Source organism: Lithobates pipiens, unplaced genomic scaffold, assembly GCF_037356315.1.
Source record: "Lithobates pipiens isolate NorthernLeopardFrog02 unplaced genomic scaffold, aLitPip1_a1.2 Scaffold_7, whole genome shotgun sequence".
In the NCBI taxonomy this organism is placed as follows: Eukaryota; Metazoa; Chordata; class Amphibia; order Anura; family Ranidae; genus Lithobates; species Lithobates pipiens.
Genome location: NW_027507892.1, coordinates 8,991,234 through 9,004,138, shown reverse-complemented (window position 1 = coordinate 9,004,138; position 12,905 = coordinate 8,991,234). Strand labels below are relative to the sequence as shown.

Genomic DNA, 12,905 nt, shown 5'->3' with positions numbered 1-12,905 from the left:
ATATGGGAAAGTCTCCAATTTTAAGGTTAACGCAACCAAATCCGAAATCCTAAACTTAAATATACCAGTAGAAGAACAGAGAACCCTACAAACTAAATACCCTTTTAGATGGAGTGGGAGGGAATTGGCCTACTTAGGAATAAAGCTTACAGCAGGGATGGGGGACTTGTATGAGGCTAATTATATCCCCCTACTGAACAAAATTAAACATCATTTAGATAGGATCCAATACAAAGCTTTATCATGGATAGGGAGAATAAATATAGTTAAAATGTTTATTTTACCAATGTTTACTTACATATGTCAAATGGTCCCCATATTATTACCACAGGGATATCTTAATAAATTAAAAATGATGATTAAAAGATTCATATGGAAAAAAAAAGCGGCGAGGGTGGCCCTTAATACTTTGATAAGAAGTAAAGTCAGAGGAGGATTAGCAATGCCCGATTTCAAAAAGTACTACGAGGCCATAGCAATCTCACGAATCACAGACTGGACACACAACAAAAAGGGGAAGGATTGGGTGGAATTAGAAATTAAGTTAAGCAGAAGGGAATTAGGGGAGATAATATGGATACCCGCAAAATATAGAGAATTAGGGATTAGCACAAATTTATTGACAAAAGGGTCACTGCGAATATGGGACACAATAAATAAGAGACACAAGTGGGTACACAACTCCCCATTTATGCCATTACTAGACACTAAATTTTTTTTACCAGGGCAAGAGGAATATGTATATTATAGCAGATGGGCTAAGAAAGATAAAATTAAATTACAAGAGGTTATGGAAGGGAATAGGGTATGCACATATGAGGAATTAATAGGAAAGTGGGGGCACAAGCCTTTAGATAAGTGGAGATATTCACAATTATATTATTTTATTCAGTCTTTAACACAACCACTACGAGGACCGGAGCAACTTAGACCTCTGGAGAAGCTGATAGGGAACCCTCAATGCGTTGTAAAAAGGATCTCAAAAATATATGACATCTTAATAGAGGTAGAAGAGCAAAAATACCCCCCCTATATGGAGAGGTGGGAAAATGAACTGGGACCGCTGAATAATGATCTCCATAGAAATAGGATTATTAGACGAACGTACTCGGTGGCCAAAGACCTTCAAACTAGAGAGATGTCATATAAACTTTTAACAAGGTGGTATATAACTCCACAGCAAGGAAATAAAATTAGTAGCGAGACCCCCGCAACATGCTGGAGAGGCTGCTCAGCGGTGGGGACCTTTGCTCATATATGGTGGGAGTGCCCCAAGATACAGATATACTGGGAGAAAATTATAAAAGCTATCTTTGAAATAACAGGGGAAGGGATTAGAAGAGACCCATGGGTTTGCTTATTTCACGACTCGGAAAAAGGAGACAGAGAGTATGGGTACTCCCTGGTTCCTTGTCTATTGAACTCCGCTAAGGCACTGATCCCGCGTAGATGGAGGAAACCCGACCCCCCCTCGATGAAGGAGTGGGTAGAAAGGTTAGAAAGGACACGAAATATTGAAGAGACAATCTATAAACTGGATAACCTAGAAGGGAGATATCAACATAAATGGCTACCGTGGATACAATTTGGAAAAACTGAAGGTTATTTAAGGCTGCTCGACTGTCAGTAAAGAAGAAGGGAAAAATCAGAAAGAGGGGAAAACAAGACAGAGAAGGAAAAATGGAAAAGGCCCGGGGAAGGGACCGAGTGAGAGGGGTGGGGAGGGAGGGATAAGGGAGTTCATTCTTAAAGAAATGTTGTTGTATCTATCAATATGTTGAATAGTTTATGTTTGTATACTTTGAAAAATCTGAAAATAAAGAATAAATAAAAAAAAAAAAGTTGTTGGCATGTTCTGTAAATTAAATGATGCAAATCCTCAAACAATCCATGTTAATTCCAGGTTGTGAGGCAACAAAACACGAAAAATGCCAAGGGGGTGAATACTTTTGCAAGGCACTGTACATCCTTTTAAAATAAGAAGATGAGATGTGAGTTGTTGGCATATTTTGACAAATGATTAGCTTTCTGTATTGCTTGCGCTTACAGACACATTTATATAATATGACAACGGAAAACATTAGATACGTTTCTCAAAATTGTAATGCAAAAAAAAACCTTAAATGATATCTTAAGTTTCTTAATTTTTTTACTTCTGGGTGTTTTACTTGCTCTCCAAGGTAAGACTAGTATTGTGACATATAGCTCAATAAAAGCAAATATACAGCAAGCTGCAAGCTTTGCAATGCACCTGTCAAAAATAAATGTGAAGGGCAGCTCTCATTTGACCTAACATTGCAGGCCCAAACTAGTAGAGTAACTAAGTAGGCTACTCATACTGTACAGCAGGGGTGTCCATTCTTTTGAAGAATGAGGACCACTTAAGTGACTTGGTAACAGGCTACAATGAGCGGAGTGTGGAGAATACGCATATGCTAAGCGGACATGGACAAAGCCCAGGCATGTACTGGCCATCGGGACTACAGGAAGTTTCCCAGTCGGCCGATGGCTCAGTGGGCCGGTCAGGTGCAGTCCTGGAGCCGCTCCTCTCTGACAGTGAGTGATCGCGATTTCACTCCTGTTAGGTGGAGTAGCTGCCGTAACTTGCTGGAGAGAGCATTAGCCCTTCTGCTCCCTCCAGCCCGCAGGGGGAGATAGACAGCTGGCAAACGTTCCATCCTCTCTCCCCTTATCACTTGTCACATGACTGGAGAGAGGAACGAGAAGCTGCCTTCAAAATTGAGTACACGTGGGAGGAGGAGGAGAGGGAGGACACTCTGATGTAAGGGGAAGTGCTGATGGAGACACTCAAAATGAAAGTAGGCCGGTCATGATGAAGCCCAGGGCCAAATTTTTGTCCCAGTCCAGCCCTGACAAAGCCCACTCTACTCTATGGGCCTTTCAGTCCGATCAGCCAAGCTAAAATGGGTGTATCCCCTTCTGTTTTTTTTTTCAGCGGATCGGATTGGCGGGTGTATACAGACACAAGTCCGTTTACATCTGCAGCTCCATAGAGATGAATGGAGGGTCTGATTGGGTCCACCTGAAAAAAAGGACAGGTGGACTGATTGGGCCAATTGAGGGAAAGGGGCCTAGGGCTGATCTCACATCAATGTGCTGTGGTTTACCTATACCCGTGGCTTCCCTGCAGGTTAGCTGCACTTTGCCATAGACTTCTATTATATCCTGCAGGTGTGGTGCACTTTCTGAAAGCATACCACAATTTCTGCATTCAAGGAGAAGTCCAGCTTGAGCTTGTTTGGCTGGGCTTCTCCTATGAGTCACAGGAGTGCAATTCGTTTTGCACTACCGTGACCCATTTTCAGCAGAGAGCGGTCGGAAGTCCGCTCTCTGCTGACGTCACCAATATCAGTCCAGACACACGTCATCCCGACTTTGGGAATCTGGATCTGCCAGGTGCCTGGACTGATTGACAGTCAGCAGCTTTCTGCTCGGGGAGCCCAGAGAACTGAGCCATAAGCAGTGTTCAATGGCCCGGTTCTCAGTGCATCGGACCAAAGCTGCATCCACCTAAGTAAGTATAATGGGGGGAAAAAAACTGATTCCCATACCTCTCCTTTCAGGAGTTTTGGTGCACTTTCAGAAAGTGCACCAGACCCACAGGTAATAACAGAAGTCAATAGCTCAGTGCAGGTAACCTGCAGGTGATCAGTTTGCAAGCAGCCCAGTAACCATTGCAGAACAGATATGCCCATACTGTATCTACAGTGTGATTTTAGTAATAAACTGACTTTTATAACAGTATTCCATTTAGGTATTGGCAGCTGTTGCTGTCCCAGGCGGAGTGCATTTGGTATCACTCCGCCTATGACAGGAGCTGGTGCTATACAGGAAGCATTGACTTATGCAGCTCTGCTCCACAGCCGCTTGCTTCCTCTACTGCCGGCTCCATTCACACTAATGCTCTGGGATGGTGGGTTGGTAATCTGTGATCTGGGCTTACCAACCTGCCATCCCAGACAGGAGGTCATAGGCCACATCTGGGTGCTCTGCGGCCACAGGTTGGGCACCCCCGCTGTACATTATAACATATACAGCATGCCACAAATTATTTTTTGAGAACTGGATGAGAGTCTAGTAAGTAGGAAGATGTCTAAAGACCCACCAGTAATCTAATTGGCAGAGGCAACCACTGACATATCAGAATAAGGAAAGGGATGGTCAGCACTCTGGATGACATCCAAAAAATAGTATTCTTTTATTGAACAGACATATACAATGCTGAAAAAACAGCCATGACTAACTGCTAACATCCAAAATGAGTAGGCTGTTGTTACACAATTGTACATGTCTTTCCAATAAAGGAATACTATTTTTTGGATGTCATCCTGAATGCCGACCATCCCTTTCCTTATTCTGGTATGTTGGAGGTGTCTGCAGCCTTGAGGTCTAAGCAGCGGGCGGAGCTGTTATATGGGAAGGTTGTAGCACTTATATACCTGTTTTTCCTACCCATTGCCATATGTCTAAAGTAATTGTAAATTTGTAAAGGATCATTTTTTTTTTATAACAAACATGGTCTACTTATCTGCTCTGTACAGAGCAACCCTGGTCCTACTCTTTTAGGTTACCCTGCCAGCACTCCTAGTTCCTCTTGCCTTACGAGTAATTCATGCTGTCTTAATCCTGAGCCACACTGTGTGCATCTATTGGCACACACAGTGTAGCCCTGCCTCCTACTTCCTCGTTACTGGATTTGATTGACAGCAGCGATTAAACCAATGTCTCCCCCCCCCCCCCCCCCCCATGCTCTCACTGAGGCCAGGAGTCTTTACAACCACTTAAAAAATAGATTGGAGTCATCTTGGTTAGCAGCACATCAAATAGATGTATTACAATTCATGTTTTGGTGTAATTAAGTTATTTTATGTTCAGCTAACCAAGATAACTCACATCTATGCTGCAGCGTACATCAATGGGCACCTCTACTGATTGGATTACCAACTGATCTTTTTAGGCTTCTTCTTATCTGATTCAGCCCCACGTTGGGAACCCTATAGAGAGAGCCAGGATTGGGACCACTGTGGGATTGAGACTGAACTTTGCATCACTGCGCGAAGACAAAGTATACTCCACTTGCGCTCACTGCAGGTTGAGTGTTTCTACCCTACAGTATCACCGCAACTTAAACAGGTGTAAGGCAAATTTTGTTTATTTCTGTTTCCATCATTTTTATTGAGAGTAATGCGGAAGACAGTTTCAACATACTGATAAATATCTGGTTCATCAAACAGAATAAAGATGTGTCCAACATAGCAAAATAACAAAGCTCGTTCAACAAGTTGCCAGGAGCAAGAAACAGTAGACGCAGTTCCATATGAAGTCTACATTGGTCTTCAGGCAAAAAAGTTCAACATCCTCCATTGTCTAAACATACAAAGTTCAATACAAAAAAAGAGAAAAGGGGAAAAAGGGAGAAAGATAAGAGAACTGTGAGTAGGCTCTAAGTAATAAAAGAAAAGATCAGATCTGAGACAAAAAAATGTTGCTCAATCCAATTCAAAGCCCAACTCCCCCAGTAAGGCACCCCATCAGATAGGTGACTGTAAGTACAATTTTGGTTTATTTCAATGAAAAACTATGTTAAGGTATTCATCCAATTCAATTCACTCACTACATTATAAGGGATCTCCCGCCTCCCTTTTTTCTTTTTCAGTGGACATTCCAAGTCGCCCCTTGGGTCTGCAATAAACCTTTTGTGACTGAAGCCTTCAAACCACCTTGGGCCATCTCAACTTAAAATCCTGCAGATGAGAGTCTGCATCCAACAGTTTTATATAAATATCTTAATATTATCAGCCCACTGATGGCTGGAGCCATAAGTCCAGTTAAGTCTAATTAAAGGTTGAAGACACATGACCCAGTTCAGTCTTTGCTTCTATAATAACCATCCTCAACCAGGGTTCTGCAGAACCTTGGGTTCCTCCAGATGTTGCTAGAGGATTCCTTGGGTTGATGGGGCTGATTCCCCCCCCCCCCTCGCCCCCCATTTGAATGTGTCTGTATAGTTCACTGATGTCAGTGCCATGACACCAATACTTTTTTTTTAGCTATCTACAAGCGTGGCATTCTTCCCACTGACCACCAATGTAAGGGGCATTTTTTTTCCTTTCACTGACAATTAATTTGTTTTATCAGGAGTTCCCCAAGCCCTGAAATTATTTTAAGTGTTCCTCTGAAATAAAAAGGTTCATAAAGGCTGTTCTATACATTTCCAGTCACTTTATATTGCCATGGTTTGGTTTATATTTTGGGAAAAAGGAAAATGAATGGATGTATTGAGTGAAGAGCAGTGGCTTTATGAGTATAGATATAGTGAGGGACACTGAGAGAGAGTTTTTACAAAGAAAATGTGCTGATTAGGGATGAGCTTCGTGTTCGAGTCGAACGTACGTTCGACTCGAACATTGGCTGTTCGTCCGTTCGGCGAAATCCGAACTCTTGGTCCGTTCGCGTCAAAATTCGTGTGGCGCGCACGGCCCACAATGCACTGCGATGGCGCAGTGCATTGCTGGATCATGATTGGCCAAGCATGCACTGTGACCCCGCATGCTTGGCCAATCGCAGCGCCAGCAGCGAGGAGAGCCATGATTGGCCACAGGCAGGATGCCTGTGGCCAATCATAGCTCAGGCTGTGTAGTGCACGCCCCACACTATATAAGGCCGCCTTTGAGGCGGCCTCGTGTAGTGTGTTGGCATCTGAAGCAGTGGGTGTTCTGTGTACCTTCAACACAGTTACACACCGATCGTTTTTGGCTGATTTCCTATCTTGCTTTTGTGTAGTGGTTATTGTCTGTGCCCTGACCGCAGTATACACCACTATATTCACCTCACCTATATAGCTAGTGATCTATCTTTAATAATAGAGCTTGCAGTCAGTAGTGTTAGGAGATAGTGCGTGCTGTCTGCGTGCTCTGTACCCAGTACATACCGCTATAATCCACCTACATAGCTGTTCTCTATTTGAGCCCAATTGCCATCTGCAGGAGTTATTGAAAGTTGTGTGTGCCTCCAGCACAGCACAGTATACATCTGTATATACCCCTTTATCTCTGCTGTTTTCTGGTTATTGTCTGCGTGCCCTGACCGCAGTATACACCGCGATATTCACCTCAGCCTAAGGCCCAATTTTTCTGCCCCTGTTTAACAGGGGCGTTTAAGTACAATTTTTGATGCAATGCTTTGCAGCAGGGCTAATTCCAGCAATAAAACTAGAGTATATGGAAGAGGTTGCAGTGTGGTGGCACCAGCAGCAGTGCCTAAGGCCAAATTTTTCTGCCCCTGTTTAACAGGGACATGTAATTACAAATCTTGATATAATATTTCACAGGAGGGCCCCTTCCTGTGCCCACCCAGAGTAACGGTGAGGACTTATAGTGTTGTGGCACCAGCACCACAACCACCAAAGGTCAATTTTTCTACCACTGTTCAACAATGGCATGTAATTACAATTCTTGATATAATCGTTCACAGCAGGGCGCTCCAGCGCCCACCAAGAGTCACTTTGAGGGCTTACAATGTTGTGGCAAAACCAACACCTTGTTCCGCCATTTCTGCAGAGCATATATGGCAGGCCCCTACTTTCAAACATCAGACAGCAGCAAGTGAGATGAAAAAAGATGGACGACAAAACAAATTATACAGGGGTGATAACCCTTCCCTATGTTTTCCAAAAAGCTTAAAAATAGTTTTTTTGACTGGAGCTACACTTTAAAAATGTACCAGTTGAAAATTACAAACAGATTCAACTTAACACAACAAACCTACACAGTCCCTGTCTTGTTTGCACCGCTTGTATACTGCTGTTCTGAGTATATAGGGCCTGGGGGCCACACGCATTTCCTTTTTTTAATATGGGTACAGGGTTCCCCTTAATATGCGTACAAGACCCAAATAGGCTGGTAATGGGCAGGGAGGGCTACCCATGCCATTTTTCTCAATGATTTTCAACCATATTGCAGGAACCAGATATAACATTAAAACCGCAAGCAGTTTTAAATGGTGTTATTTCCGTTTAATGTCATTTTGTGCAGGGACTGTTCTAAACACGGGAAACACGTGGCACTTCACAGGCATACTACAGACACCCCCCAGGCACCATATTTAAAGGAATATTTCACTTTTTTTTTTCACTTTAATCGTCATTAAAATCAGTGCTCCCGCCAAAACGGCCGTTTTTAAAACTTTTTTTTGCATTGACCCATGTCCCCTGGGGCAGGAGCCAGGTCCCCAAACCCTTTTTAGGACAGTATCTTGCATATTAGCCGTTAAAATTAGCACTTTCCATTTCGAACGTTCGAGTCCCATAGACTTCAATGGGGTTCTAACATTCGTAACGAACGTGGGGTCCGTTCGAAAGTTCTGGTGCGAACCGAACCGGGGGGTGTTCGGCTCATCCCTAGTGCTGATAGCAAACTGGTAGCCAAATTATGAAATGCATTTGATTACAGCTGAGTTTGGCCCACAGATGGAATAGACTGTATGCAGATAGGTAGTCCTGTGTAGGCCAGTGCTATAGAAGCATCATGTAAATGGGACATACTGAGAGTGTTGTCCAAGCCTGTATGTGCCTGAGTGGACAGGCTGTAAATCAGACAGAATTCCTCTTGTACCAAATTGTAATGTAATTGTAATGTCTGCCCTCATGTTGTATATATGCACTATATAAAACCTATATAATAATAATAATAAGACATTGGGAAACTGTCAGTGGGGTTCTTCTGACTGGTACAGACCAATGCCGCGTACACACGATCGAATTGTATGACGTACTTAGTCCGTTGAAACGCATTTCAACGGACAATCCGCTCGTGTGTGGGCTTCAGCTGACTTTTTCAGCGTGAAGTCCGGAGTACTAAGAAGGTTGGTTTGCACACCAATCTTCCCGTCGTACTTTGGTTTCAGCGGACAATATGTTCGTCAGTATGCTAGTCCGACGGACTAAGAATGGCGCATGCCCAGAAAGGATTTACAGGGCGGAAGCGTTCTGTCTTGTGAAACTAGTGTTCGTATTGAAGCTAGCATATTTGTCATGCTGCTAATTTTGTGATCTTTTAATATAGCACATTCTTTTCTTCTTCATAATGCGAGAAAAGTGAAGTTGCTTTGCTGCTTATATTCACACAGAGTTATCACAAATGTCTTTATTCATCCTCATCTTATGATTAATATTCCAATTCGAGAATAAAAATAAAATAAAAAATAACGGACGAATTAAGCTGAAGTCTGAAAAGCGCGAATCGTCTCTAACCAAACTTCCACTAACGCAAAGTCAGCAGAAGGAGCCCAAAGGGTGCTTTCCTGTGTCTTGGACTTCCTATTTCTAGTCCCGTCGTACGTGCTGTACGTCATCGCGCAAGCTTTCGTCGGACTGTTTGTGTATCCGTGTGTGGCCAAGTCCGTTCGGTAGAAAGTCCGCCGGATTGTCCGCCGGATTGTATGACGGACTAAGTACGTCATACAATTCGATCGTGTGTACGCGGCACAAGAGACACTCAGTGTTAGGAGAATACCTATAGTGAGTGGAGACCAATGGCCGATAACATTAGGCTAAGCACAATTCAAGTTCTTAAGAGGATGAATTGTCTGAAAGATCGATGATCAGTGTCGGGGTCACAAGCCAAGGTCGGTGCAGGAAAAGTGTTTCATAGTCAGGGTCACAAGCCAAGGTTGCTGCAGGAGAAGAGTTTTGGAGTTGGGGTCACACGCCAAGGTCGATTCCAAGTAGCAATAGAGGTAGCTCGAGGCTGAAGGTTCAGAGACATGGCTTACACCAGAAAGTTCATGGGAGGAGCAAAGAGTTCAAGGTTCAGCCAAAATCAAGGCGCAAGGTAGGGTTGTCCAATGGATCAGGCAGAGTGCTGTCCAGCACCTTAGATAGCCTATTTCTAGACACAGCAGGTCCCATATTCAAGTCCAGGCCTTGACACTCAATATATCAGCAAGGTTAGGACTGAAAGCAAGCTAGCCAGGACGCTCAAAATAGTTTTGCTGACCTGTATTGTTATATTTCTATGTATGTACCCCATGGTTAAATAGACTGACCCCTTAAAAGGGTTATACCTTTCATGGTGCTCCTTAGACAGATATTATGGGGTTGATTTACTAAAACTGGACAGTGCGAAATCTGGTGCAGCTCTGCATGGGTAGCCAATCAGCTTTTTACTTCAGTTTGTTCAATTACACTTTGACAAAAAAAACCTGCAAGCTGATTGGTTTCTCTGCAGAGCTGCACCAGATTTTGCACGTTCCAGTTTTAGTAAATCAACTCCTATGTGTCATTCACTTCAGCCATAATTTTCTCTCCATATCTACTCTGCTTTAGAGAAATGAAAGCTGTAAAAAAGCAGCAAAATTTTTTTTATCAGAAATTGTGACACAATATCAAGATACTTCAGATCTTAAATGCTATGATATATTTTCTTTTGTGTTTGATGTCCACTCAAAGAGGCAGTAGTGAAGGTCATGGCTTAAGAGTTCCACTGTCACATGACTTGTGAGTGCAATGTCCTTGAGGCTTGAGCTCCCTTATTTTCATTGGGAAGGGAGGTTTGCTGACTTTGGCAGATACCACAAACTTGTCAAGGTTCTCCAGACTATATTTATTAGATTACTATCACACTTTTCAGGATATTCTACAGCAAACTCGAATTTTTACTTCTCTTTGGGGATTTGTTTCTGCATTCAAAGGAATGATCGTGTCTTTTAAACATTTTGCTCTCAATGAATTGTTTTGTCATCCAGCGCTTGATTTTGGCCTCTGTGATATATGCATTTTTATTGAAATAACACGATGTTCACACACAGCAAAGATTGTAGGTCGGATGTCCTAGGAAAAACATTTGATTTGTTTCATTAACATGGATAGTATAGTTGATCAGATTTATATGACATATATGACAATAAAGATTTTTTTCAACTTTACAATAAAAAATAAAGCATTTTAAAAGTGTAAAAAGGTGAACGTATCAAAGTGGACCAGAACCTAAAAGGTGAAAGTTTGTTGTCATACAGATAACATTTAAAGTACCGTATTTATTGGCGTATAACACACACTTTTTTCCCCTTAAAATCAGGGGGAAATCGGGGGTGGGTGTTATACGCTGATCCCCCGCCCTTCCTAACCTTTTCTGCCGCTCTCGGCGGCTTTCAGGTATTTTCGGCCGTTCTCGGGTATATTCGACCGTTCTCGGCTATTTTCGGAGGCTTTCTGAAAGCCTAAAGCCGCCGAGAATGGCCGAGTGTGGCCGAAAATAGGCAAGAAGGGCCGAAAATAGCCGAGAATGGCCGAGCGCGGCCAAAAATACTGGAAAGCCGCCGAGAACAGCCGAGAAACGAGCGCCGCCGAGATACACAGGACATCCACCTGGTGGTGCCATTTTTAAAATGGCAAGGAGACAAGCCTGCAATGGAAGGTTGCAATGCAAGACTGCAATGGAAGGCTGCAATGGAATGCAAGGCTGAAAATGATTGACAAGGCTGCAAATGACTGACAAGGCTGCAATGCAAGGCTGCAAATGACACTCACAAGGCTGCATTGATGGGCATTTAAATGTAAGTTTTTTTCCTTAAACTTCCCTCCTAAAAGTTTTTTTCTTTTAAATTCCCTCCTAAACTTGGGGTGCGTGTTATACGCCGATAAATACGGTATATGCAAACCTTCACCCTTTAAAACAACTCATCCACTTAAAAAAAGAAATGAAAAGGCAAACATTTGTTTATAGCTGGAAAAAAATATATTCATACCCTTTTCCCCCTTTTTTTAATAAGTGATCACATACCCTTTGTCTCAGCTGCATAAGAGAAGCTTAGAAAGCTAGTGGGAGGAGAAACAGCATTACACTAAACTTCCCAGTGACTGGTTGATAATGGGGGGGGGGGTATGTCAGGACAAGTCTGATCGGAGAACACAACGAATCCATGCTGAGCTATCATGCCTATTGTGGTCAGCTTTTGATAGGAAAGCAGAGGGACTGGTAGGAACACCAGGGATTTCACACAAAGTAAGCAATACAAAGAGAAAATACGGTAATACTTTTTCTTTCTTTTTTTTTTTTTTTTCCGGGCTTCAAACCTTTATTACAAATTGTTATAATTTACAGATGCATGCTGAAAAATGTTTCACAAAAAAAAAAAAAAAAGAGGCATAGAGTGATAAAAAATAATTATATCCACAATGCATTACAAGTTGTCCATTCATTCAACGGGCATCAAAAACAACCAATCGTTTTGTTCTTTTCTTGTACATTATTCTGTAACCACATTCTCTACATCTGATGGGATCCCTGGCTTTTATCTCATTTTCTGTGTGGCATTCTCCACAGATATAGATCATAGGCTGCTGCTTGGGAGGCGGAGCGTCCTTCGGTGCTTCCATACCCGTACAGTCCGGCTATCCGTACACACCAATGTGCTCGGTATACACTCTGAGGAACACAATACTCGTAATACTTTTTCATACAAGTACATGGTACAGCAGGCACATATCAGGAATATGAAATGTTGGGTTTACATATTCTTTCAAAATGTTGACTGTGCTTAAAGAGCAATTCCAGACATCAACATTTTATATATAGTTGCATTGGTCAATCTTGGACCAATATACAGTATCTAAGGCCGCGTACACACGGGCGGACTGTTCGCCCAACTTTGTCCGCTGAACAGTGTTTCAGCGGACAGTCCGCTCGTGTGTGGGCTTCAGCGGACAGTTTCAGCGGACAGTCTGACGAACAAAGTTTTTCGGAATTTCCGTAAGACTGTCTGCTGAAACTTGGTTTGAGCGGACAGTCCGCTCGTGTGTAGGCTTGTTCGGCAAACTAAGTCTCGCGCATGCTCAGAAAGAATTTACACGGCGAAGGTTGCATTGCAGTGTATCGGACGTCGAA

At 42.8% G+C, this 12,905-nt stretch overlaps 1 protein-coding gene across 1 annotated transcript; it reads right to left on the bottom strand.

The window, feature by feature from the left end:
* Nucleotides 1–12,151: 12,151 nt before the first annotated feature.
* On the bottom strand, nt 12,152–12,457 carry LOC143959319 (DNA-directed RNA polymerases I, II, and III subunit RPABC4). Its single transcript, XM_077468006.1, has one exon. It carries the CDS (start codon nt 12,395–12,397, stop codon nt 12,221–12,223), a length of 177 nt encoding a protein of 58 aa, XP_077324132.1. The 5' UTR covers nt 12,398–12,457; the 3' UTR covers nt 12,152–12,220.
* Between the last annotated feature and the right edge of the window lie 448 nt (nt 12,458–12,905).

Coding starts and splice junctions, on each gene's coding strand:
- LOC143959319 (XM_077468006.1), bottom strand. CDS start 12,397: ATGGAAGCACCGAAGGACGCTCCGCCTCCCAAGCAGCAGCCTATGATC.